Source organism: Panthera onca, chromosome B4 (assembly GCF_046562875.1).
Source record: "Panthera onca isolate mPanOnc1 chromosome B4, mPanOnc1 haplotype 2, whole genome shotgun sequence".
Taxonomy (NCBI): Eukaryota; Metazoa; Chordata; class Mammalia; order Carnivora; family Felidae; genus Panthera; species Panthera onca.
Genome location: NC_138345.1, coordinates 103,938,288 through 103,963,631, shown reverse-complemented (window position 1 = coordinate 103,963,631; position 25,344 = coordinate 103,938,288). Strand labels below are relative to the sequence as shown.

At 35.7% G+C, this 25,344-nt stretch overlaps 1 protein-coding gene across 8 annotated transcripts in view; it reads left to right on the top strand.

Moving 5' to 3' along the window:
- PPFIA2 (PPFI scaffold protein A2) overlaps positions 1 to 25,344 on the top strand; it is a 474,989-nt gene that overhangs the window by 341,296 nt on the left and 108,349 nt on the right. For all 8 annotated transcript variants that reach the window (XM_060656864.3, XM_060656859.3, XM_060656862.3 and 5 more), the window contains 3 exons: positions 11,228 to 11,449; positions 20,348 to 20,494; positions 21,509 to 21,643. In XM_060656864.3, coding sequence (XP_060512847.1) covers positions 11,228 to 11,449; positions 20,348 to 20,494; positions 21,509 to 21,643 — 504 coding nt within the window. The remainder of the gene's footprint in view (positions 1 to 11,227; positions 11,450 to 20,347; positions 20,495 to 21,508; positions 21,644 to 25,344) is intronic.

Here is a 25,344-nt window from a genome sequence, read left to right as displayed (position 1 = left end):
CATATGATTAAACAGATTTAAAGAGTCAATGTGGAATTGGAAATAATAGCTGTGGATTCTGTTCTGGAGAATTTCAGAACAAAGACAAAATGTGTGTACATATAGGAGAATATTTGAAATCTGAGTTCAGGTCTGATTTCTGGGAGCTAAAAAGCAGTATGGAAATTAACAGAAACAGTCTAGGCTGACACAAAATGCCCAGAATCATAGCTGTGAAGCATTTGGACTCCTCAGTGCTTAAATACTTTTTGGTCCTTATGAATTTTGTTAATTGTTTAGTTGCTTGATTTGGTTTACTCTTTTTTCCTATATTATGTTACACTCAGGTAGGAATCCTCATATTCTGAGCCCCCAACCTTCTGTCTGGCATATGGTAAAGGCTAAACAGAGTTTTAGTGATTGAATGAATGGATAAATGAAATAACAAGTAGAGATTGAATAAATTCATAAATAAAAGAGTAAAGAAACAAAAGTAAGCAGAGAGGGTGAGAAAGTGAGAGAATGAAAGAAAGAAAAAGAAGAGAGAGAGGAGAAAAGAAAAAAAATTCCTAGAAATATGACACTGGAATATCTATGCTCATGTTTGAACCTCATCACTTTTTAGTAGTGTGACCGTAAGCAAAATACCTGTGTTCCTTGCTTCAGTTTCCTTTTCTGTATACAATAGTTCCTTATAGGGTTTAGGCACGTCATGCTCCGTAACAGTGCCTAACACATCGTCAGAACTTAACAAATATTAGTGAAGTAGAATAATTATTAGAAACCCATGCATAGAGCCAGACATCTTATGAATATGTCAGGATAAGTAAGTACTCAGTAAATTATAGCTATTATTATTAGTTGTCATTATTCTAATGAAAGATACAATCCTATTGAGGATTTGGAGGCAAATCCAAATTTGCAGATTTAAAGTAAAATGAAGAGTATAATGGTCTCTTGGAATGAAAGGAAATATTTACTGGGACATCAGATTGGCTGAAGTCTTCCAAAGTCCCTCCTTGAGTCAATGCTTGGTCTAGGATTTACTCATAGACTTCACAAAGAGACTTCACTAACAGCCCATGGAATCCCTGATTGATTCAGTCTTTTTTCTGTTATATACATTTTTTTTCACCCCAACATTGCTGACTCACTTAGGAAATTTCCAATGAACTGGTTCTAGGTTTTTTTTCTCTATTATTTTTGTGCTTATGAATGCTTTTCCTCTAGATTTGTGTTATTTCATTGTTTTTGGCTCTATATTTCAATAATACTATAGTTTTCTTCTCACAGAGTGAAATATATCTTATAAGACTCTGCCACTTTATAGATTCTCCCCAATCCACCACAGAATTATTAGAAATAGATTGCTTATGTTAATGATTGCAAATCTTAGTATATTTTTCTGACCAAACAATAATTTATTTCTAACCATAATATTCATAGATCTACTTTCAAAAATGGAATGGAAGGGCTTGGTGTGACCCCTTCAATGCTAAGTCTTACGTGTATCTGTGCCTTTAATATCTGGATTTAACTGATAGTAAAATAAATTCCTACTTTCTACTCTTTGGCCCCACCTTTTTTATTTTCTCTAGAGAGATTAATAAACCATGAGAAATAAAATGCATAAGAGAAAGAGATTTACTTGAAATTCATTAGGAGAGAATCAAGGACTTATGCATTAGGCATGAAAAACATTAGAAAAGAGGTGTCAAAATGTGCAAATCACGTGTGGAAATATGTTCATAATAAGATTAAATTATCAGCTGCCATGGCGACTACAGTTAAGAGTACTATATTACATATTTGAAAGTTGCTAAGAGTAGATCTTAACTGTTGTCACTACAGAAAAGAAATGGTAACTACATGAGATGATGGATGTGTGTTAGCTAACCTTATTGTGATCATTTCATGACATTTACATGTAATGATTATCATGTTGTACATCTTAAAGTTACAAAGTGTTACATATCAAGTATATCTCAGTAAATCTGAGGAAAAGGTGTCAGCTCTCAAAAATAATGGCTTCTTGGTGTAGGCAGAGGTCAAACAAGTATTTCGTTCTGCATAGTCAGTGTCCATCCACCTCAGAGATCTTATAAAGGGGCACCTGGGTGGCTCAGTTGGTTAACTGTATGACTCTTGATTTTGGCTCAGGTCATGATCTCATGGTCGTGAGATTGTGTCCTGTGTCAGACTCTGCTCTGAGCATGGGACCTGCTTAAGATTCTCTTTCTCTTTCCCTGTTCCCCTTCCCCACTTGCTTGCACTCTTATTCTCTCTCTCTCTTAAAAAACAAAAAACAAAAAACAAAAAAAACTGTCCAAGGGGAACTTAATTATTGTTATACTAATATAGCACTTTAAATGCTCTCTGTTCTGTACATTCAACAGGCATTATTTTACCATTTAAAAGAAATGTGAAAATTATATTCACTATTATGTTTCCTAAACTACTATTCTTTAGTGGGGTAGAGGAGCACTATGTAGTCACTAAAATATGCTCAAAATAAGGAACAACCATTAAACCAAGATAAAATGCAGAATGAAAATGGGCAATTAGTAATTTAACAAGACAACCGGGTTTTTTTTTTTTAACGTTATACTATTTTTTAACTCAATATTAAAGCCAGAAGTAGGAAGGAAAACATATTAATGGTGAAGTCATTTTGTTGAAGATTATCAAATACAAAGAGAGACATATTTCTAGTATTTACCTGATAGACAATGGAAGAACATGTTTATATTTCTGGCTTTATCTCGGGATTAACTTTAGAAGCACTATGGCCATGACATGGTAGGACATCTGGGGCTTCAGCTTCATTCGCTTCATTTGGTCTTAGATGTAGGCTGTATATTTCTACCATATCATTTACTTTAATGTACATTTATAATGTTTCTTTAGTTTATTTCAGATTTTTCTACCATAAAGATAATTCTCCTGCTTTAAAACAGGAGAAAAATAAGTTCTCTTTCCTATTTGCTTATATTTTTAAGTTTGTGTATTTAGTTTGAGAGAGAGACAGAGAGAGTGAGCAAGGGAGAGGCAGAGAGACAGGGAAGGAAAGAATTCCAAGCAGGCTCTGCGCTGTCAGTGTGGAGCCCAATGCAGGGCTCAATTTCACCAACTGCAAGATCACGACCTCTAGCTGAAACCAAGAGTCAGACGCTTAACCAACTGAGCCACCCAGGTGCCCCTGTATTTGCGTTTTATGAAAATATTTTTTCGTCAACTTTGCACAATGATGGCTGAAAATATTGTCTCCGTATTTTATTTTTCTTTGAATCCTTACTGCTTTTCCTAAAACTCATCTTACTTATTACCAGAAATTTTCTTTCACTCATTCATGCATTCATTCATTCATTTAACAAATATATTTTTGTGGAAGGTGCTGTTTTACTCACTAGAGACACAAGTAATCAAAACATTTATTCAGTCAACCAAATTCTATCTCATTACCATCACATGCCAGTCATCATTCTATGCGCTTGTGATACACAAAAAAGAAAACATATAAAGGCTCTTTTCCTGGCTGGAGCTTACGATCTAGCAAGTTGGAAGAGGTTAACAGACAATAAACAATAAATACAAATAAGTAAGTCATTTAGTATGTTAGAAGCTGATATTGAAGAAAAGAAAAAGTAGATAAACACACACACACACACACACACACACACACACACACACACACACACACACAAAATCAGGAGTCCTGAGGAGATGTGGAAGTAAGGGCAGTTTTCTGTTTTAAATAAGGTGGTCAGGATCGGCTTCATTGAAGTGGTTGAGGTTGTTAGCCACTTGGAACACTAAGGAAGAACATTTCAGTCAGAAGGACAATTTAGGGTCACCTGGGTGGCTCAGTCAGTTGGGCACCCAACTTTGCTCAGGTCATGATCTCGTGGTTTGTGAGTTCGAGCCCCACATCAGGTTCTGTGCTGACAACTCGGAGTCTGGAGCCTGCTTTGGAATCTGTGTCTCCCTCTCTCTCTGCCCCTCACCCGCTCATGCTCTGACTCTCTCTCTCTCAAAAATAAATAAACATTAAAAACAAAATTTTTTTGAAAAAGGACAATCTAAAGGCAAGGCTGCAATGTGGGAGAGTAATGGACTTATTAGAGGAGCAGTGAGGTTGCCAGTGTGGCTGAATTGAGAGAGCCAGTGGGAAAATAGTAGGAGAGAGGTCAGGGAGGCTGTGGCATGGAGGGAAGGACAGTGGAGTAGGGAGTCAGGGGCGGTGGTTATTGCTTATTACAAGATTTTTGCTTTTGTACTGGGTAGGATGGAAAACCACTGGAGTGTTTTGAGCAGAGGAGTGACTTGATCTGACTACCATGTAACAAGATTACCATGGACCACTCTGACTGTTTTAAAAAATAGGAGTAAGAGGATAAGGTTAGAAACAAAGAGACCAGTTAGAAGGTTATTATAGTAATTCAGGTGGGAGTAGATGACCCAGACATCATGTGTTGAACAGGAAAATCCAGCTACAAATCCCAGGTGAGGATTGGTGTGGAGGATGGCAAAGATTGTAACAATACCAACTGCCAGAAGTAGGAGCCCACAGACCTTGGCCTACTGCATCTTCTAAGGGTTCAGAGTCATCAAAGAGGATTGAACACACAAGGTGTTCCTTGACACATAAAGAGGTCATAGAAATGGGTCTAATTCAAATATGTCACAAGGTAAAGCAGACAATTTTTTTCTAAAAGACTGTCACTCCTCTGCTCAGTACCTTCCTATGGGGCCCATCTAACCCAGAGTAAAAGTCAGTGTCTTACAATGAACTCAGGAACCCCTGGCATCGCAAGAATCAACATCATCTACCCATGTATGCTCACTCCCATCATCTTGCTATAGCCTATTCCATTCTAGCTATACTGGTCCCCCTTGAAAATCCTAAACCCACTTGTGTCTCCCAGTCTTTGATTTTTCTATTTCCTCTGCCAGATAAATACATGATGTGCTCTTATTCTGGATTTGGGCTCAGTGTTTTCTTTGCATCATCAATTCCTCTAGTATAAGCTTAATCCAAATACTGCATGTTATATCTTATTCTAAAAATTTTTCGTTGTTTATCTGAAATTTAAATATAACTGGACATCCTGTATTTTATCCATCAACTCTAGCCATGGGGGGAGGGAAAGAGAAAGTGAAAGGGAAAGAGAAAGTTACTGGTAGTTAAGGCTTTAAATAGGTTACCAGGTCATGAAGAGAGATGAACAGTTTGACAGCAGGTTTTCACGTGTTATTTCCCTCTTCAAAAACCTTTGATGACTCTCTGTCATTCTATTTAGTACTCAAAGTGCATTGTATTTCATACAAAAAGCTAAAGCCATCTTAATCTATGGCAGCCTTTTTTCCCAGTCTCTTGCACTCGTCTACAGCACTCGTGTCTGGCTCTCCACACAGTACAACTGTAATTGCCCTGCAGAAACTACCTCCCTGCCTGTGCTCATGCTTTACCTTTCTGAAATAAATACCCTCCTTATTTTACTTTAAATGTAATTACTCATCTTTAAAGATCAAAGTCAAAGAGTATCACAAATAGTATCGTCTCTCTGGTCCCATGTCATAAATATTTAGGATGTTTATCATGAAACTTTATGATAACATTCATTGTCATACTTAATAATTGCTTATTTATGTGCTATTCCTCTGCTTGACGAGACTTTCCTTGATGTCAGGAATGTATCAGCACATTTAACAAAATCCCAACACCTAGTTCTTTCTTCCTGGTACAACCTTTAAGAGAAAAACATTGAAACTCTTCATAACCTTGTGTTAGGAAATAATTTCTTGATACAACACCAAAGTGCAAGGTATAAAGGGGAAAATGATAAATTGGACTTCATTAAAATTAAAAACACTTGCATTTCAAACGGCACTGTCAAAGTGAAAAGATAATCTATAGACTGAGAAGAACTATTTGGAAATCATATAACTGATAAAGGAATTGTATATATATATATATATATATATATATATATATATATATATATGTGTGTGTGTGTGTGTACACACACACACACACACACACCTATATATAAATAATTATTGTAACTCATTAATAAAAAGACAAATAACTCAATTAGTAAATGAGTAAAAAATTTGAATAGACAGAGAAGATACATAACTGACAATAAAGACGTGAAAAGAGGCTCCATATCATTAGCCATTAGGAAGTGCAAATCAAAATCAAAATCAAATCAAGTCAAATCAAATGCAAATCAAAATGCAGATCAAAATCACAAGGAGATACCACTTCAATCACACTAGAGTAGCTGTAATAAAAAGGCAGGCAATAACAAGGTTTGGTGAGAATGTGATAAATTGGAAGTCACATGGTTGCCAGTGGGAATGTAAAGTGGTGCAGCCATTTTGGGAAATAGTACTTCAAAATGTTAATGTAGAATTTCCATGTGATTCAGCTATTCTACTCCTAGGAATCTATCCACAAGAATATAAAACACATGTCCACACAAAGACTTGTACACAGATGTTTATAACAGCATTATTTACATTAGCCCAAAGGTGAAAACAATCTAAATGTCTATTACCACATGAATATATAAATAACATGTAGTATATCCACATGATGGAATACTATTCAGCAATCAAAAAAAATCTGATACTACAACATGAATGAAATTCAAACACATTTTGTTCAGCGAATAAAGCCAGTCACAAAAGACTATCTATTCTGATTCAGTTTATGTGAAAAGTACCAAATAGGCAGATTTACAGTGGCAGCAGTAGATAAATCGTGCCTAGGGCTGGAGGTGGGGGTCAGCTGCAAATGATTGTTAATGGACAAGAGGTTTCTATTTGGGGTGACGAAATGTTCTCAAATTAGATTATGTTGATAGTACAACTCTTTAAGTATATTAGACACCATTGACATTTATGCTGTAAATGGGAAAATTTTATGCTTATAAATTCTATCTCAATAAAGCTGTTTAAAAGAACCACTGGATTTTCTTTTAATTCAATAATAGGTCATTTCAGTTAAAGTGCCACAATTTATTTTAAAGATAAGTCTACAAATCACTGTTAAATGATTTCGAACAAAAGTTATGTATTCTTTTTCTAGATATAAATCACAGTTTTTAAATGAACTTTTACTATGAAATTATGAGAAAATATATTAACCTCACCATAAAATATATTTAAGGTGATTTGAATACATGAAATGTTACATATTTTTTAAAAACTAAAAGATTTAAGGGGCACCTGGGTGGCTCAGTCGGTTAAGTGTCCGACTTTAGCTCAGGTCATGATCTCACAGTTCATGAGTTCGAGCCCTGCGTCAGGCTCTGTGCTGACAGCTCAGAGCCTGGAGCCTGCTTTGGATTCTGTTTCCCTCTCTCTGCCCCTCCCCCACTCACACTCTGCCTCTCTCTCTCTCTCTCTCAAAAATAAATAAAACATTAAAATTTTTTTTTTAAAAAAATAAAAGATTTAAAAACACTTCAGAAAAAAATTGAGAGTTCAGAAATTTTCCATGGATAGTCCCAAATTTCAAAGTAGTGTAAAGACCTTATGTTATACATCTGTTACTAAAGGAATTAAAAAGGTTAGCATTTTAAGTGGTTTTTTTAGTTGCCTGATTACTGTTTATACTTAATTAAAATTTTCTTACCTTGAGCCCGTTCAAAATATGCAATTTTTAAACAAGATTTTAATGGACTTCAGGTGCACAGAATTGGACTAATCATTTTTCTAATTAGAAAATTAACATGATTCCGTTGACTTAACAAATATTTACTGAATGCATATGTGTGTGTGTATGAATACACACTACATTCTTGGTACTTGTCTATACCATATACCATGCATAATTTGTATCTGTTGATCTTTATATTCTGAGTAAAGGCAATATGGTAAAGGGTAGATGAACTTAACTGGGAATTAAAAGTTCTGCAATTTAGGGGTGCCTGGGTGGCTCAGTCTGTTGAGCATCTGACTCTTGATTTTGGCTCAGGTCATGATCTCACGGATCATGGGATCAAGTCCAGAGTCAGGCTCTGCGCTGACAGCACAGAGCCTAATTGGGAGTCTCTCTCTCCTCTGTCTCTACCCCTCCCCCATGCATGCTCTAATTCTCCCTCTCTCTCTCTCAAAATAAATAAACTTGAAAAGAAAAGTTCTGCATTTTAATTCAAATCAGCTCTGTGTGATTACGTGAGTCTCAGTTCTCCCAAGTTCTTTAGGGTTCCAGAAACCTAAGTGTATTCTCTCCAGTAACATAAAACATTTTTCAAAGCAAAAATTTGTTTTCTAGTGATTTGTGTAGCTTCTAAAAAATTGCCTTTTTTTTTTAGTTGACTAAAGAAAGTCCTCAATGTGAGGAAGTAGAAGTTCTATTAAAGCTTAAGATCACTTAGTTACCTGTAAGTAGTATACAGAGTTCAAAGATATTTCCTATTATGAAAAAAACCCTGTAATATCATACCTCAGTTATACCAAATTTGGGCATAACTGACTGGCAATTGGCTCTAGCCTTCTTCCCTAAACCAGTTCTCAGTTGTTGCCTAATGATTATAAACTGGCTTATCTCAGCTTCATGTACACATAGTTGTGTCCTGTATAAGGGTCACCATCAATGTGTTTGCATTTTGTATTCATAAAAACTGTCTAGAAAGTTGGTTTTTCATTAGCTTCCCAGTACCTCTTCATTGTGTGTGGCATTGCACACCTCAGGGATCTTTGGAAAGACCCTGAGGGACTCTGATCCCTCAGCAAGCAGCCATCTCAGCAGTCGGGGAAATAGAGTTGCTGGATCTCAGCAGCATCTCTGACATTCCTACATATTTGTAAAATCTCTTACTTCTTTTACTAGATTATCAGATGTTCAGTATCTGCAATTTAAGAGTTCAGTAATACCTTCAAGGTATTAGGTCTGTAGATCTGGCATCTTTAGATACCATTTTAAGATTAACTCCATCTTTTCTGCTATTTTAATTTAGATTTTCCAGGCTGCTTCTTCATGTGTTAGTTCCTGGACTTAGTAAACACCCCTTGCCATTGGTCTGTGCTCCCTGTTTGCTCTCTATTTTCTCTTTCTCACTGCTTTTGTGGTGCTTTCTGTTCTCCCTCTTTTCTCCAACAGTCAGTGCTGCTCTAATGTGTCATTTGCATCCCTCAAAGTTCTGAGCTCTGCAAAACTGCACAATGCAAAACACAGGGCTTGTGGCAGAAGAGGGGTTTGTGTCACAACTTTATCAATGGCATAAAACAAAGAGATAGAAAACCAATGAAAATTGTAGCACCGTTTTACACGTTAAATAGTCAAGAATTGCATAAATACTGTAAATATGACTCTTGGACTTGAAGAAGACCTGAATTTTGCTTGCAGAAATGGATGTCAGATGGGTTTGGGGGTTTGTGCATTACTGTGAAGTGATAGAAAGTGGGGTATCTGAAATCAGACAGAAAATTGTAACACGATGGGGGTGGTGTGACTCAAAGCCTGAGATACACTGAGGCGATGTTAGATGTCTGAGGAGCGTGCACGAGTTCATTTTGTGTGTTCCTACACAGCTCAGTTCAGCTGGGTATGGGATTCTGTGTTTAACCAGTGATTCTCAGGAATGAAGTCGCGCATAAGAAAACACAAAATTTAGAGCACAGCATAACATATAGAACCGCCGGATCATTATGCTGTGCACCTGAAACTGATGGAACATTGTAGGTCAGCTCGACTTCAATATATTGAAAAAAGGAAAACGCAAAATTTATGTAACATTCAAATAGTGTCTTCATGTGTCTATTGTATTAACACAGATTCGTGTTTTCCAAACAAGCACTGTACTAAAATTAACGGTACTTTCTTTGCTTTTTCTCATTTTCTCATTCTTTTTTCATGTTTATCTTTTTTGATTTGGGGTTTAATTTGGGAAAATTTAATTTGCCCTTTTAATCTGGGCATCTGTCATTTGCATTTATGTTAAGGCAAAGTGCATCATCATTTTCTTATTTCAGCCTGGCTGTGCCCTTTTTCTTTTAGTGCTATTTCTCCAGTTGTGGCCCTGTCTCCACCACAGAACTTCTCCAGTACAGTTAGGCTGTAGGACATGCTTCTGAAGACATGGGTCACCCTGGTTTCTAAGCAGCAAGGGGAGAAATCAGTCTCAAAGTATTTAATCCTTTTAAGCCTCCTTCCTGTGGGTTGTGTGCATTCATGACTTTTATGTTCTTAACAATATAGAAATCAAGGCTTTTTTTATGCTATACCTTTATTCTAGCTAGGTCACATTCACGCCAGGAATAACCTTCGTTAAAAGAAAAATGTGTGTAAAGTTCTTTCTCTGAGAGTCATTGAAAATGAAACTTGCAAATGCACCAGGATCTTGAATAAAAATAGAAAATATGGAGCACCTCAGTGGCTCAGTTAGTTAAGCACCCGACTCTTGATTTCGACTCAGGTCATGATCTCATGGTCCTGAGATCGAGCCCCATGTTGGGCTCTGTGCTGGGAAGAGAGCTTGTTTAAGATTCTTTCTCCAATTTGACAATAAATTTCATATATTGAAAAAAAAAAAAGATTCTTTCTCTCCCAGGATGCCTGAGTGGCTCAGTCAGGAGCATCCAGCTCCTGAGTTTGGCTTGGATCATAATCTCACATTTCATGATATCAAGCCCCATGTCAGGCTCTGTGCTGAAAACACAGGGCCTACTTGGGATTCTCTCTCTCCCTTTCTCATCTTCTCTCCCTCTCTCTCTGCCCCTCCCTTGCTCTCTGTCTCTCAAAATAAAAAACTTTTAAAAAATTTGCTCTTCCCCTCTGTGCCCCCCCCCCGCTTGCATGATATCCCTCTCAAAAATAAATAAATAAATAAATAAATAAATAAATAAATAAATAAATAAAAAATATTACACAGTTTCTGTGCTCCTTCTTATCATTTAATAATATGCTGCTTATATAAATATTGTTTACAATAAACTTTGGATATAACTGACAAAATAATAACTGCCATTTGTTAAATGTTTGGGATACACGAGTGTTTCATGCTAAGTTGCATCTGTTCAAATGCATCTGTTAACCTGTTTGAAAATTACTGATCTACCTTTATATTTTAATGTCCATTAAGACTTTTCTCAAAAACTTAGTTTTTTTTCAAAACTAGTTAGGGTTCTTATTTCTCAGTGTGAAAGCTCCATCAGTTTCATTTCTTTAAGTTCATGGATTTTAAATTAAAGATGAAGAGAATCCTAAGTGCCATTTCTTGTTCTTTTCCTGCAGCGTTTGTCCAACGGTTCTATAGACTCAACTGATGAAACTAGCCAAATAGTCGAACTACAAGAATTGCTTGAAAAGCAAAACTATGAAATGGCTCAAATGAAGGAACGTTTAGCAGCACTCTCTTCCCGAGTGGGAGAGGTGGAACAGGAAGCAGAGACAGCAAGAAAGGATCTCATTAAAACAGAAGAAATGAACACTAAATATCAAAGGGACATTAGGGAGGTAAGTGATTCATAACGCTTTCAGGCTTTGCTTTCTGAATGCTGCTTCTGAGATGCTTTTTGCAAATCTCCCCTAATGGCATATAATCTTTACATCTATTCAGAAAGCCAAAATTTGGGATGCATGATATTAGTTATGAAACATGTCCGCTAAGACAAAAATAGTTTATTTACTTATCGACCCTTTAAATATGTACGGAATTTCATATCAAGTCTCAGGTAGAGTAAAAACTTTCTATAGTTTTTAATGAATTTTTAAAAAATTTAAGCTGCTAATTTTAAATAGCTTTAGATGTGGGTATGAATAATGAAATTGCTACACTCTTAGCAAATGGGAATACTCAAAATCATTACTTTAAATTTTCCCCCTCTTATTTTGGTGTTGTGTCTGTGAATGTGAATATATATTTGGGAATGTGTGCACCTTTCTTTCTCCATGTATTCGGTTCTTCTTAGATGTAACATCACTTCATCTGTTTAATAGAGTACTTAAAGTTACTGCAAAAAATACGAGATTTTGTTTGTAACACTGCCTGATCATCTTACCAACTGGTGAAATGTTTAGAACCTTTCACTTTCTCATTCTATTCAATTAAAAAGAAAATTATTCATAATTGTTAAAAAATTTATTTGGTGACCTTTCACCTTTTGTCATTTTTACATATTTGTTTAAATTACATATTTTATCTTTTTTACATTTTTGTATATAATTAACTAATTGTTATTGGAGTTGACTCCACTCCATGTATTCAATTATTTTTTTCCCATTCCCTGTTGAGCCCATTTTACTTACTTTTGCCTCCAACATTCCCTTCTTTGATAAGAACTGGTTGCTGACCTCCATGTTGTTGAACCCAGCACTGGATCCAATCATTACTCCCTGAAGTACGTCTTCAGTTGGGTCATAGCACCCTATACACTTCTGATTTTCATCCATCTTTACTTCCTGCCCTTATCTCAGGCTTCTTTATTTGCTCAGTGTCTCCCTAGACTTGTAGTGCCTTCCCTTCTCAATCTACTTTCACTTCCCTGCTAAGTTCATGCAGTCTCACGGCTCCAAAAAACACCTACTGCCTTATGACTCCCAGTTTATATCTCCAGCTTATCCTGTGTCCTGTTTCCCAGTTGCCTGTAAAATTAACATATTCTCAAAATTAACACATTCAAGAGTGTTTTCCTGTTATTCTCCCACCCCCAAGGAACCAGAGTTTCTTGTCTTACACAGCCCACCTGTCCTCAATTATTGTTCAGAACAGAAGCCTTGGAGCTGTCCTTGGTACCTGTTTCACTCACACACTGCATATGATTCAGCCAACTTCAAAACTTATCAATAATGTGACCTCTTCTCACAATCTTTATGGCTCTTCCTTATTCCACACAACCACCATCTCTCTCTGAATTATTATAGTACTCTTGTGACCAGTCTTCCTTCCTCTGGGTTTTACTCGCTTCAGTCTATACTCAACATAGCAACCTGAGTGACCTGTTAACAATGTTAAGTCAGCTCAAGTTACCATTCTGCTTCAATGGCTACCTGTCCTACTTACAGGAAAATCCAAGTCCTTACAGTGGACTACGAGCCGTGTACAATCTCCACTACCACCTTTCTGACTTCTGGGAACTCATCTCTTGCTGTTTCATTTTAGTCCACTCTGTTCAGTTAAGATGGATGGCCTCTTAAACTAGCCAGACCTATTCTGTTGGGTTTTCTTTTCCCTCTTCCTTTTGCTCAAATGTTTTCTTCTCAGTGAAGTGTTCCCTAACCTTGTTATTTGCACATGTACACTCTTCCTCTTCTTTCATTTTCTTTGTTTTATCTCACAGTATTTACTACCATCTGACACAATATATACTTTATCAATTTACCTGTTTGTCATATACCTCCCTCTCCCCTATACATAAAGATTCGTAATGGCTGGGAGTTTTGTTTTGTTGTGTTTTGTTCACTTCTCTATTCTAATCACCAACACAACTATTGAGCTTATAATAGGCATTCAAGAAAACTTTGTTGAAAGAATGGATATTTATAGGTGTTTGATGTAAATGTCAAAAGGCATGGATGAGATTAGAATGCGGGTTAGAACAATACCTACTATCTCAGAAAAAATGTAGATGATCCATGAAGTGGCAGGTTGCTCTGCTACCATGCAAATGATGATACTGTGCTCTCTACTTCTTTATATGAATTGATCGTTCAAAGGCACGTCTGTCATTTTCACTCCTTAGCTGAAGGTTTGCCACTCTTCTATATCACTGTTAAGAAACACTACAATTTCTGGCTGTAAAGCTATTTGTTGAGGCCTTGCTTATCCCGGTTTCTTCATTCTCTTAGTCCCAGAGATTTAGCAATTTTCCTTTCATTTAACACTCCTCTCTTGCTTCCTCTCTTCATGTTTATTTAATGCAGTGTCACAGGTAGAGCCCAGTATCTCCAGCTCCCCCTTTCTTATTGACTATGTAAAAATAATTCCTTAATTCTAATCGTCTTCAGGTGTAGGTGACGAAAAGCTAATTCAGATGGAAAATATCAATCATCTGATGCCAGGTATTTTTTTTTTAATAAGGAAATCTCTTCTAATAGGTAAGGTATTCTGCTTTCATGTGGAATTCTTTTAAAATATAACTATTCTTGGGGCACCTGGGTAGCTCAGTCAGTTAAGCATCCAACTTCAGCTCAGGTCACGATCTTGCCGTTCATGGGTTCAAGCCGTGTCGGACTCTCAGCTGACAGCTCAGAGCCTGGAGTCTGCTTTGGATTCTCTGTCTCCCTCTCTCTCTCTGCCCCCCCCCCCCACTTACTCTCTCTTTCTCTCTCTCTTTCAAAAATAAATAAACGTTAAAAATTTTTTAAAAAGTAAAATAAAATATAACTATTCTTGGGGCATCTGGATGGCTCAGTTGGTCGAGTGTCTGACTTTGGCTCAGGTTATGATCTCCTAGCTCGTGAGTTCGAGCCCCATGAGCTGACTGCTCAGAGCCTGGAGCCTGCTTCGGATTATTTGTCTCCCTCTCCCTCTCTCTCTTTGCCCCTCCCCTGTTCTCTCTCTCTCTCTCTCTCTCTCTCTCTCTCTCTCAAAATAAATAAAAACATTTTAAAAAATTTAAATATAACTATTATCATCTCTAAAATTTTATGTAGTTATATTTTAGAAGAGATTTGTGAAGAATATCTCTCATCATTCACCTCTAAAGGGAGGTTGCAAATACAGATGCTTCAAGAGCCAGTCAGGCAATGTATACGTATGACACATTCGGCAGTAAAGGTATGACATAGGAAGCGCTAGAAATTAATGAGACCTGGGCAAGAAACCTATACACTGCCTGACTTTCTGTATACATCATGTGTGCTGTGTGCGTGTGCACGCGTGTGTGTTAAGGACACCATGAAAGGCCAAATAAAATGTTTCCAAAAAGGTCCGATTGCCTGAGGCCCTGGTTTACTTCTAGGAAATTCTTAAAGACCAACCATGAAAACTATTACAGGTGTATTATATTTAATTTGTCTAATTTCTTACATCTGTCCTATCCAGAAGGTACTCATCATTATGCCCATTTTTCTCAATTGAGGTAAAGTGACTTGTCAAAGACATATGCACTGCCCTCCGAGCATTGCACTCCTTCCAAACCCTCAGCACCAGGAAGACACAGGATCAGCCAAGCTCCAAAACCTGTGCTTCTTCCACTATGAGCAACTTCTAAAATCAACAAAACAGAATCATTTACCAGTGATAGCACTGGCATAAAAAATGCAGCTGCACTGTAACCACCACTGAAATAATCTTGTGCTCTCTGTTTCCAATAAGAAGAAAACCATGGACTTTAAAAAGGTATCACTTACACTCAAAACTCCAGCTTCCGCTTTTATAATCCAGACTGTGGTCTGTGGACACACAAGGTCTACTAGATTGCAAGTATTTATAAGAGAAAAAAACAGTGGGGGCACCTGGGTGGCTCGGTCGGTTAAGCTTCCGACTCTTGACTCTCAATATCAGCTTAGGTTGTGATCTTGTGGTTGTGGGATCGAGCCCCACCTAAGGCTCTGTGTTGAGTGTGGAGCCTGCTTGGGATTCTCTCTTTCTCTCTCTCTCTTTGCCCCTCCCACCATGTGCTCTGTCAACATAAATAAGTAAACTTTAAAAAAAGTGATTCTTCTTGCTACCCAATGTGTAACATTGCTAGCACAGTATGATTCATGTATTGTATTAGCACTATGTATTTGTTGATTAAGGAAAAAAGGGGAGAGTAGGAAAAACCGTATAATTAAAAGCTTCAATGCATTTTGCTTTACGTGTGAGGACTGTCTAGTATATCTAAAATGAATTATGTAAGTATATTTCATTAATGCTTTTAGAATATATTTTTGTCATTATTCCTCATCAATAAGTAAATCTGTTTAAAATTTACTTTTTTGATGACTATAAGAGATATACTTTATTTTTTATGATTTTTTTTCTTTTTCAAATTTTTATTTAGATTATCATTAGTTAACGTATAATGCAATATTGGTTTTGGGAGTAGACTTCAGTAATTCATCACTTACATACAACACCCAGTGCTCATCATAACAAGTGCCCTCCTCAATACCCATCACCCATCTGGCCCATCTCCCACTCACCTCCCTCCATCTTCCCTCAGTTTTTTTCTCTGTCAATAAGAGTCTCCTATGGTTTGTTTCCCTCTCTTTTTTTCCTCCCTTCCATATGTTCATCTATTTTGTTTCTTAAATTCCACATATGAGTGATATCGTATGGTATTTGTCTTTCTAAAATTTACTTTCTTTGAAGTTTTGTCTTAGTTGCTCCTTAAATTGACTGTGACCTATATGTAGTTGGGGGCTGGAGTAAAGCAAAGAACAGTACACATATTAAAAACATAGACAATCTTATAACATGCTTAGCTCTCCACTTTATAATTAAGAAAGCTACTAATTGGGGGAGTGCCTAGGTGACTCAGTCAGTTACATGTATGACTCTTGGTTTCGGCTCAGGTCATGATCTCACGGTTCATGAGTTTGAACCCCTAATTGGTTCTGCACTGACAGTGCAGAGTCTGCTTGGGTTTCTCTCTCCCTCTCTCTGCCTCTCTGTCACTTGCGCTTTGTCTCTCTCTCTCTCTCTCAAATAAATAAATAAATAAACTTTAAAAAAAGCTACTAATGGAGTATTGAATAATACTTTATTAAATATTATGCAAAATATGCAAATATTATGCAAATTTTGATGTGCAAAGAATTAGAATTTTTCTTTAAATGTTTATTTATTTTTGAGAGAGGGAGGGACAGAGTGTGAGTGGGGGAGGGGCACAGAGAGAGGGAGACACAGAATCTGAAGCAGGTTCCAGGCTCTGAGCTGTCAGCACAGAGCCTGATGCAGGGCTCGAACTCACGTACCATAAGATAATGACCTGAGCCATAGTCGGATGCTCAACCGACTGAGCCACCCCAACAAAGAATTAGAATTTAAATTCTATATTGTTTTGTGAATAAAACCAGCTTATCTTTCTAACTTCCTATTAAGAGTTCTTCAAAAATTCCTAAGTAATTAAATGAATACATATCAGTTTTGTCTTTTCCATTATCTGAAACATGGAGTTTTATTTTTTAGTTTACGATGTCTGAGTTACTATAGAGTTATATTTATTTGCTATAATAAAGTCTATTTTGTAAACAAACCATAGGTCAAGAGATAATTGAATCTTTATACTGTTTTCCTCTTTCTTTAGGGAACAGTTTTTAGAGACTAGAAAAAGCTTCCCATTTTAGAATTTCTAAGTGACACACAGGGAAAAGATATTTCTCCAACTTGTAAATTCAAAATTTATTTTTGGCAACACAGCTTGCAGTTAAAAATTGAATCTCCCACATGAATCACTGAATCAAAAATGCAGTACCAAAGTCTGTACAGTGACTCCTGCATGCAATGTATGCCATAGAGTCAGATCAGCTAATTATAGGCACAATAGTAAGTAATAATCAAAAAGCTATTATTTATGGAGTGTGTATTATGCATAAGACTACACAGGGCACTTAAAATACTGTATCACAACAATGTTATATGGTAGATACTAGTATCCCAACCTAAAACAGAAAACAAAATAGACAAGCAAGCAGAGAAACCAAAAAAGAAAAGAAAAGAGGATGAGTTATAGAAAAGGTAATCAGCATTCACCCATGATAACTGAGTTAAAAAGTAGCAAAAACTGGGATTTGGAGCTAGTAAGTGTTACTCCAATGCTCATGTTGTCAAGAAACATGTATATGTCTTTAACTGAGTTTATCGCTATTATAATTTTATAAGAAGTTATATATGTAGGCTAGATTCAGAAGTCTCTTTTTTGGTTACAAAATTGACACAATATTCCCAGAGTTCTATATGAAAATGAAATTAACAGTATACAGTTTAACAATACATAATTTTTCAAAGACAAATAATGTCAAGAGGGTACACATCTAAATACATGCGCGCGCACACACACACACACACGCATACACACACAGAGTGCCCACCTACTTTCCATCTCACTTGCCTGAGATTCTTAATTTCAATCCTTTCGCTATTAGTTGTGCTATTTTCTCTCTTATTTAATCGATGCCTTGCTATTATATGAGGATTTTAGTTCTTTTAAGTTTACTTATTTATTTTGAGAGAGACAGAGAGTGTGCAAGTGGGGGAGGGGCAGAGAAAGAGGGAGAATCTCAGAAGGCTCCACACTGTCAGCACAGAGCCCAATGCGGGGCTCAAACTCACAAACCTTGAGATCACGACCTGAGCCAAAATAAAGAGTCTGATGCTTAACCCAGTGAGTCACCCAGGCACCCAGAGGATTTTAGCTTTTTTATTCTCTACTTTTCTCTCCCACCCATCCTTCCACTACAATTACCCCCAAATCACATTTAGTGTCACCATTATTATGGCTGTGTAGGTCATTTCCACAACTGATCCAAGTAGTAATTTCCTATGATAGCATTTCCTTTTGTTGTACAGCTTTTTGTTTTTCCAGGATTTTATTAATTACTTGATACATTTATTTCCTTGCTTGTTTTTAAAACGGTGGTGTATCTTCACAGCCGCTCCACCAGAGTAGTAAAATTGCATAATTTCAATTCAGTTATGGTCAGTGATCAAGCAGATAATTTATCATTCTTATTTTTATTTTCTTTAAATCATTCCTTTTCCTCTTCCCTCCACGTCTCATCTGTACAAGCTTATTTGTAAGCCTGCTTCATTGTTTTAGCTGTAGTTGTGGGATTTACTTCTGCTATCATCTTGAAAATCCAGGACAGAAAAGTGATCAAGGTCCCTAAAGCAGAAAAGGCATAAAAACTAGAGCACAGATAATGATTAAAACTTTGAGAGAAGGCGAACACCTGTTGTAAAAGTAAAAGCTAGAAGGATTCGTGCATATGGTTATTTCCAGGTGGTGATGAGGGAAAATCGGGAAATGAAGGACTATTCATTTAAGGACTTCTATTTCTTTTGGAAAAAAATGGAAGAAAATGTATCTGCTCTGTGCATGTGGCAGGACTGGCTCCAGATCCTGAAGGAGAGGACCAGAAGGGTTGCTTAGGAACATTGACCAAAGGAATTTGGATAGCAACATATGGAAACCACCACTACCAACTCAATTTTAGGCTCCTTACGCAAAAGAGCTCCCCACATTATCAGGAAACCTCCACAGGCCCATGAGGCTTGCTTCTGCAGCTGACTTTTCTTAATATCTTTTTTTAAAAAGTAGGTTATCCACCTACTAGTGAATGTTCATGTAAGCTGTTAGGAAGATAAAATCATCTCCATATTATCTATGAATTAGGTGGTTTAAAAATTATAGTTGAGAATAATATTAATGCCATGGTTATTACATTCACACTGATAGCTGATTTTTCCATAGAGTTGTGTATTCTTTGAGTTTCCTAAATTCTTGGGGCACCTGGGTGGCTCAGTCAGTTACGCACCCAACTTCAGCTCAGGTCAAGATCTCACGATTCATCAGTTCAAGCCTCGCGTCGGGCTCTGTGCTGACAGCTCAGAGCCTGGAGCCTGCTTCTGATTCTGTGTCTCCCTCTCTCTCTGCCCCTCCCCCCTTGTGCTCTGTCTCTCTCTCAAAAATAAATAAAAACATTAAAAAAATCTTTTTTTAATTGGAACATATGTAACAAGGAAAATGGTTACGTTCCCAAGTCAATTGGTCAATTCATTTGTGAATATGACTCTAATTTACTTTCTGGGGCCTCCTTTTTTTACAAATGTTTATTCATTTTTGAGAGAGAGAGCGTGAGTGGGGGAGGAGCAGAGGAGGAGGGGACAGAGGATCCAAAGCGGGCTCTGTGCTGACAGCAGCAAGCCTGATGCGGGCTCAAACTCACTAACCTTGAGATCATGACCTGAGCTGAAGTCATACACTCAACCTACTGAGCCACAGAGGTACCCCTGGCCTCCTTTTTTAAACACTGGGTTACTCTTACTTATATATGTAGATGAGGATACTGGTGATATTGGTTATCCTTATTTGAAGATTGATTTGCAGTTTGGAATGGTAGCCACCATTTTACTGATTTTATGGTTTACAACTGTACCCATAATTGTACTTATCTCTACTGTATAATGAGCTAATTTATCTGCCACTTCTTTTCTAATGCCAGTTCTACAGTAGGCAGTTTCTTGTACTCCATTCCATTCTCAGAGAGAGGAACTTTTTGTTAACCCAAGATGTAAAGAGAATTCTGACAGGTAAATTGGGAAAATTCACATGAAATTTGGCATGCTTTCCATAAAAAGAAAGGAATGAATATTGCTTCAAGAAAACGGTAGCCTTTGTATCTTACTATTTTATTTAAATAACAAGACAATACATTAAACTATGTGAAAATCTGATTTTAATTAATTTATTATTTTGATTGTAGGCCATGGCACAGAAGGAAGATATGGAAGAAAGAATCACAACCCTTGAGAAACGTTACCTCAGTGCTCAGAGAGAATCTACCTCCATACATGACATGAATGATAAATTAGAAAATGAGTTAGCAAATAAAGAGGCCATCCTACGGCAGGTTGAGTATCTTATCTTGGTTTTGTTCTGGTCCATGTGTGCTCTCACCATTCTAACAAAATACGGAGTAAATAAAATACAGTATTTCTTGGCATTCAACTGTTCTCTAAAATTTAGAATGGAACTGACTCAACAGATGTGATTTCTAGCATGTAATTTACAAATATGTCTTAATAATAATAAAAATAATTACTAATATTTACTTTGGGTCTAGACATGAATCAGACACTGCTAAGCAGTTAACAATTACCTCACTTAAATCTAACCACCACCCGTGAAGTAAGCACAATTATTATACCAAGGCATCAAGGTTCAGAGACATAAAAACTTTACCAATGTCACACATCTGGAAAATGCCAGTTCTTAATGGAAGCCCAAGTCTATTTGGCTCCAGAGCAGAGTCTATTTGGCTCCAGAGCTCCATATTTGGACAAACTATGGCCCATGTGCCAAAACTATAGCTGTTTTATAAATAAAGTTTTATTAAAACATAGCCATACTCATTTATTTAATCATTTTCTGACTGTTTTTGTGCTACAACAGTAGAACTGAATAGTTGGAACAGAGACTAAATGATACACAAAATCTGAAATATTTATTATCTGGCCCTTCAGAGAAAAAAGTTCTGTTAACCCTATCTCTAGAGCTTGGGCTGTTAGTCATTGTGCTACATTTCATCTCTCCCTCCAGTTAATACTATAATTTTCAATAATATGCTCTCATGGTACGTCTGAAACCTTAGCGTTGACTTATATTGCACATGTCCACATTTATATTCACTAGTAACTTTTATTTCTTTTTGTTGCCATTGGTAAGAGCTTTTCTATTTTTTTAATGTGCTGAATTTTATTAAGGAATGTGAGTAAGTAACATATAAAAACATGAGTACAGTCATCTCTTTGCACAGTAAGTGTGGTTGATTTTAAATCTAGAATAATGGCAGAAACCCTAGTGTCTGGTGTTTGTTATCCTTACTGGAACTCTTTAAGTGTCTCTTTTTCCATCCCTGTTTCAGATGGAAGAGAAGAACAGGCAGTTACAAGAGCGTCTTGAGCTGGCTGAGCAAAAGTTGCAGCAGACTATGAGGAAAGCTGAGACCTTACCTGAAGTAGAGGCTGAACTGGCTCAGAGAATTGCAGCTCTGACAAAGGTATTGCCATAAAACAATTAGTCAGTCTAGATACACTCATAGAAAGGAGTAGTGATCCAAATGGAATCTATAGATTGTCTTTAGGTTTCATGAAATTTAAGTTTATTTCGTCTTTATTATACTGGTTTGTTACTTAGATGAGTTTTTCATATTATAGATCTTATTTATGCTGACATGAATGATTTACATATGAATGTGATGATACCTTTGCCTATGTAAACGTTAGCAAAAACAAAATTTTGTATCCTGATGGTTAATTTTCCATGATAATATTTGAACATTAGAATAATCACTGAATATAAACAAATAATGATGAAATTTAATATGTATATAGATAAGTTGCAATAACTTAATAGCCTTAACAGAAGTTGTTTGGTATTAAAAATGTAGGAAATATCATAAGCAGTTCCTTTCTGACTATATATGAAAACATTTGTTAGCAGTTGGAAGTTAGATTCTAAAGTCTAAATTCTAAAGTTACTAAATAGAAAGTGGTTTTAATAGTTACAGTTTCTTCTGAACCAATTAAATTCAATACTAATCTGAGGAATATTCAAAATTATCTGCCATGTTATGGCTGTCAAATTCTGCAATTATACACATATTGTAAATTTTGCAACCATTATAATGTTAAAAATGACTTATCATTCACAGTGAAATGGAAAGGACAGTGCTTCAAAGTGTATATGTACAATAAAACTTCAGCTTTGCTCACTAAAAGCATGTTTTACTTTTAATATCAGTTCAAAAATGTGCAAACATTTTAGATATTCATGCAATCATTGCTCAGTGCTACATTTTCCATGCACCTAATAAATGGGTAAGACAGATATATGAACTACAGGTTACAAATTCTGGCATTAGGACTATCCAAAACAGTCAATACAGCAATACAAAAGTAGGCACACACATTTGCTTTCCCAAAAAAGTAGATAATTAAAGAGGAAAAGTAGACTGATGCCTATTGGTTAAAATAAGATAATTAGTCAGGTAGTGAAAAGACAAATACTTGCAAAGTAGAGCAGGGTTAGAAAGTTTTGGAATAATTGCTTGTCTACAGAGTATTGGAATAACCAGCTGAATAAAACATTAGTGTGATTAGGATAATGTCACAATCTGGATCCTTCTATAGTCATAGACATACCATAAACCCTTCTGGCAATTTTAGAAATGTGTGCTTTCTCAAATAAAGATAAATTTATCATTTAATTTGAGAAATAATCTCTGAATTATATAAAAATGTGCAAATATAGTAGTAGTATTCTATTTTTTCTTGCAAACACATTTAAAATTACTCAAATATGGATAAGGATGTGTGTGTGTGTGTGTGTGTGTGTGTGTGTGTGTGTGTGTGTGTGCATGCATATATACACACACACACACACACACTAAGGCTCTTCATTTGAAGAACATGAACTTATATAGAGTTATTGAACTGAACTATTTTCCGGAGCTTTAAGTGAGTGACTAAATAATAAAAATAATTTTGTAAAACTTTAGTGTAAAATAATCATCAATACTATCCTGAGTAAAATACGAGAAAGTCTGGAATCTCTTCCAAAATAATACAATTTAAAATTCGCCAAATAATTGCTCCTAATTAACTTCTGATGGACTGAGGACAAAACATACTTTAAAATATAATACTTGACTTACAAGGCTTCAAAGTATATATCCCTAAGCATCCTTAATTTAGAATATAAAAAAATAACTTGAAATAGGTGTCTTATCTTTTTTCCCCTCATTTTTTCTCTGGGGCTCTTACTTGTTTTTGATACATACTTTCATTCATGTACCCAAAATAATTTCTTCAGTTTACATCTAACTAATAATATAATATATGGTAATATATTACATCTAACTAATAATATAGTTACATCTAACTAATAATATATTGCTAAAATTTCACTTCATCTGAATCCTTTTGATTTCCTCCTTTTTCAGTAGAGTTTCATCTTTCTTAAGAAGTGTTAAAAATGCTAGAGTTCACTGTGTTTCTCTTTTCTCCTGCTTTTTCTTCAGACTGACTTTATATCAACACCATTATTTCAACTACAGAGTTTCTAGATTATTGCCATATTTAATATACACTTGTCTAGAGAAGAGGTTTTATCCTCAGCACACTCTCTATGCTTGTAACATTTTTATAACTTTTGAAGATGCTCTTTCATTTGTTTTCCCAAGTTTTATGGCTACAATGATCTTGTACTTTTTCTTCACCTCTGTTCAGACACTTTTAGGGACTATCTCTAGAACCAGTTTTATTTATATATTTTTATCACTTCCGTCTTTTCAGTATCTCACTGTTATTGATCATCATAATCTTTTTCTACTTCTTACTATTTTTGATACTAAAGTAAAAAGATTTCTGCTTAGCTTAAACCTAGGCTTCCCTCTCCTATATTATGAATGGCATTCTAAATAATGTTTCAGGCATTTTATTTGGCCTATATATTTTTTTTCTGCTTTTATTATCTGCTACCTATTGTTTTCTTCTCTTTGCCCCACCCTATCTGACTTTTATTTCTTCGCCATTTCAAAATCTACTCATGTTTTTCTCAAAGCCATTTCTGCCTATAATTTTCTCTAACTGTAGCTCATTTGAAATTTTCCTATGTCATATTAAAGAGTGAAACCAAGATAAGCCCTGTATCCCATCAAGGAGTACAAAAAATAGATTGTTTTTGTGTGACTTTTGTATTTACACTAATTACTTAAACTACAGTCTTCACAAGGCTAAGATGAACATAAATCAATACTATTGAAATTGATCCCAGTTTTTGTTTAGAAATGACGTCTGAATCTATTCTGTGGTTGATAAGGTGTGTGTGTGTATAGATAGGTAAGGAAAGCTCATTTAAGGCTTTAAAAAGTCAGAAATATTGAGGAGTGGCTACAGATAAATGTTAACATTGGCTATGGCAAGTATGCACAAAATTAACCAATAAAGACTTTGGGATCCCAATTTTATGATTTATTATATTTACTTATTTAATTAAAGTGCATATTCCCTCAGCAAGGACATAATTCGTATTGAATTCCATAAGGTATTTCATTCATTTTTAGTACCAGTAAAACATATCAACAATAACAAAGTAATTTAAACTTGACAGAATTCTTGCTCAATCTTTAAGTGAATTTTTACAATGTTTAGTATGTTTTCAATAGTTAAGATGGAAAGAGGTAGAAGTTTTAAGGACCTTTGGGAAGACCTACTGGGCTTGTGTTTTTAGAGACAGCTTTGGAAATTGAAATGTTCATGCTTTGACTACCTTGAATCAGTCACCTGATTAATTTTTATACCACCAACTGCATGTTAAAATGTACTTTTGAGAGATTACAGATATCTTAATGAATTTAGATGATATCATTTCAACAACATTTTGACCCATTTACTATATTCCTATTTGAATTCTAGGTTTTAAGTGGTATTAGAAAACCATTTTGTGACATTTGGGAACTATGGTAGCTTTCTGTGTTTCTTCTGCTTGGAAATTTGGAGAGAGAAATTGGTTATTTGTTATGTCTTCATTATTTTCCCCATTTATGAAACAAGAATATCAAAAGGAAAATCTTACAAATGTTAATATTGAGTTGTAATCTATATAAGTACACCAGTTAAATGTTAAATGTTTATTTTATAGATTAGTTGGAATTTGTTGCATAAAGTAGTACATATGTGTGTGAGCCAATACATGAAT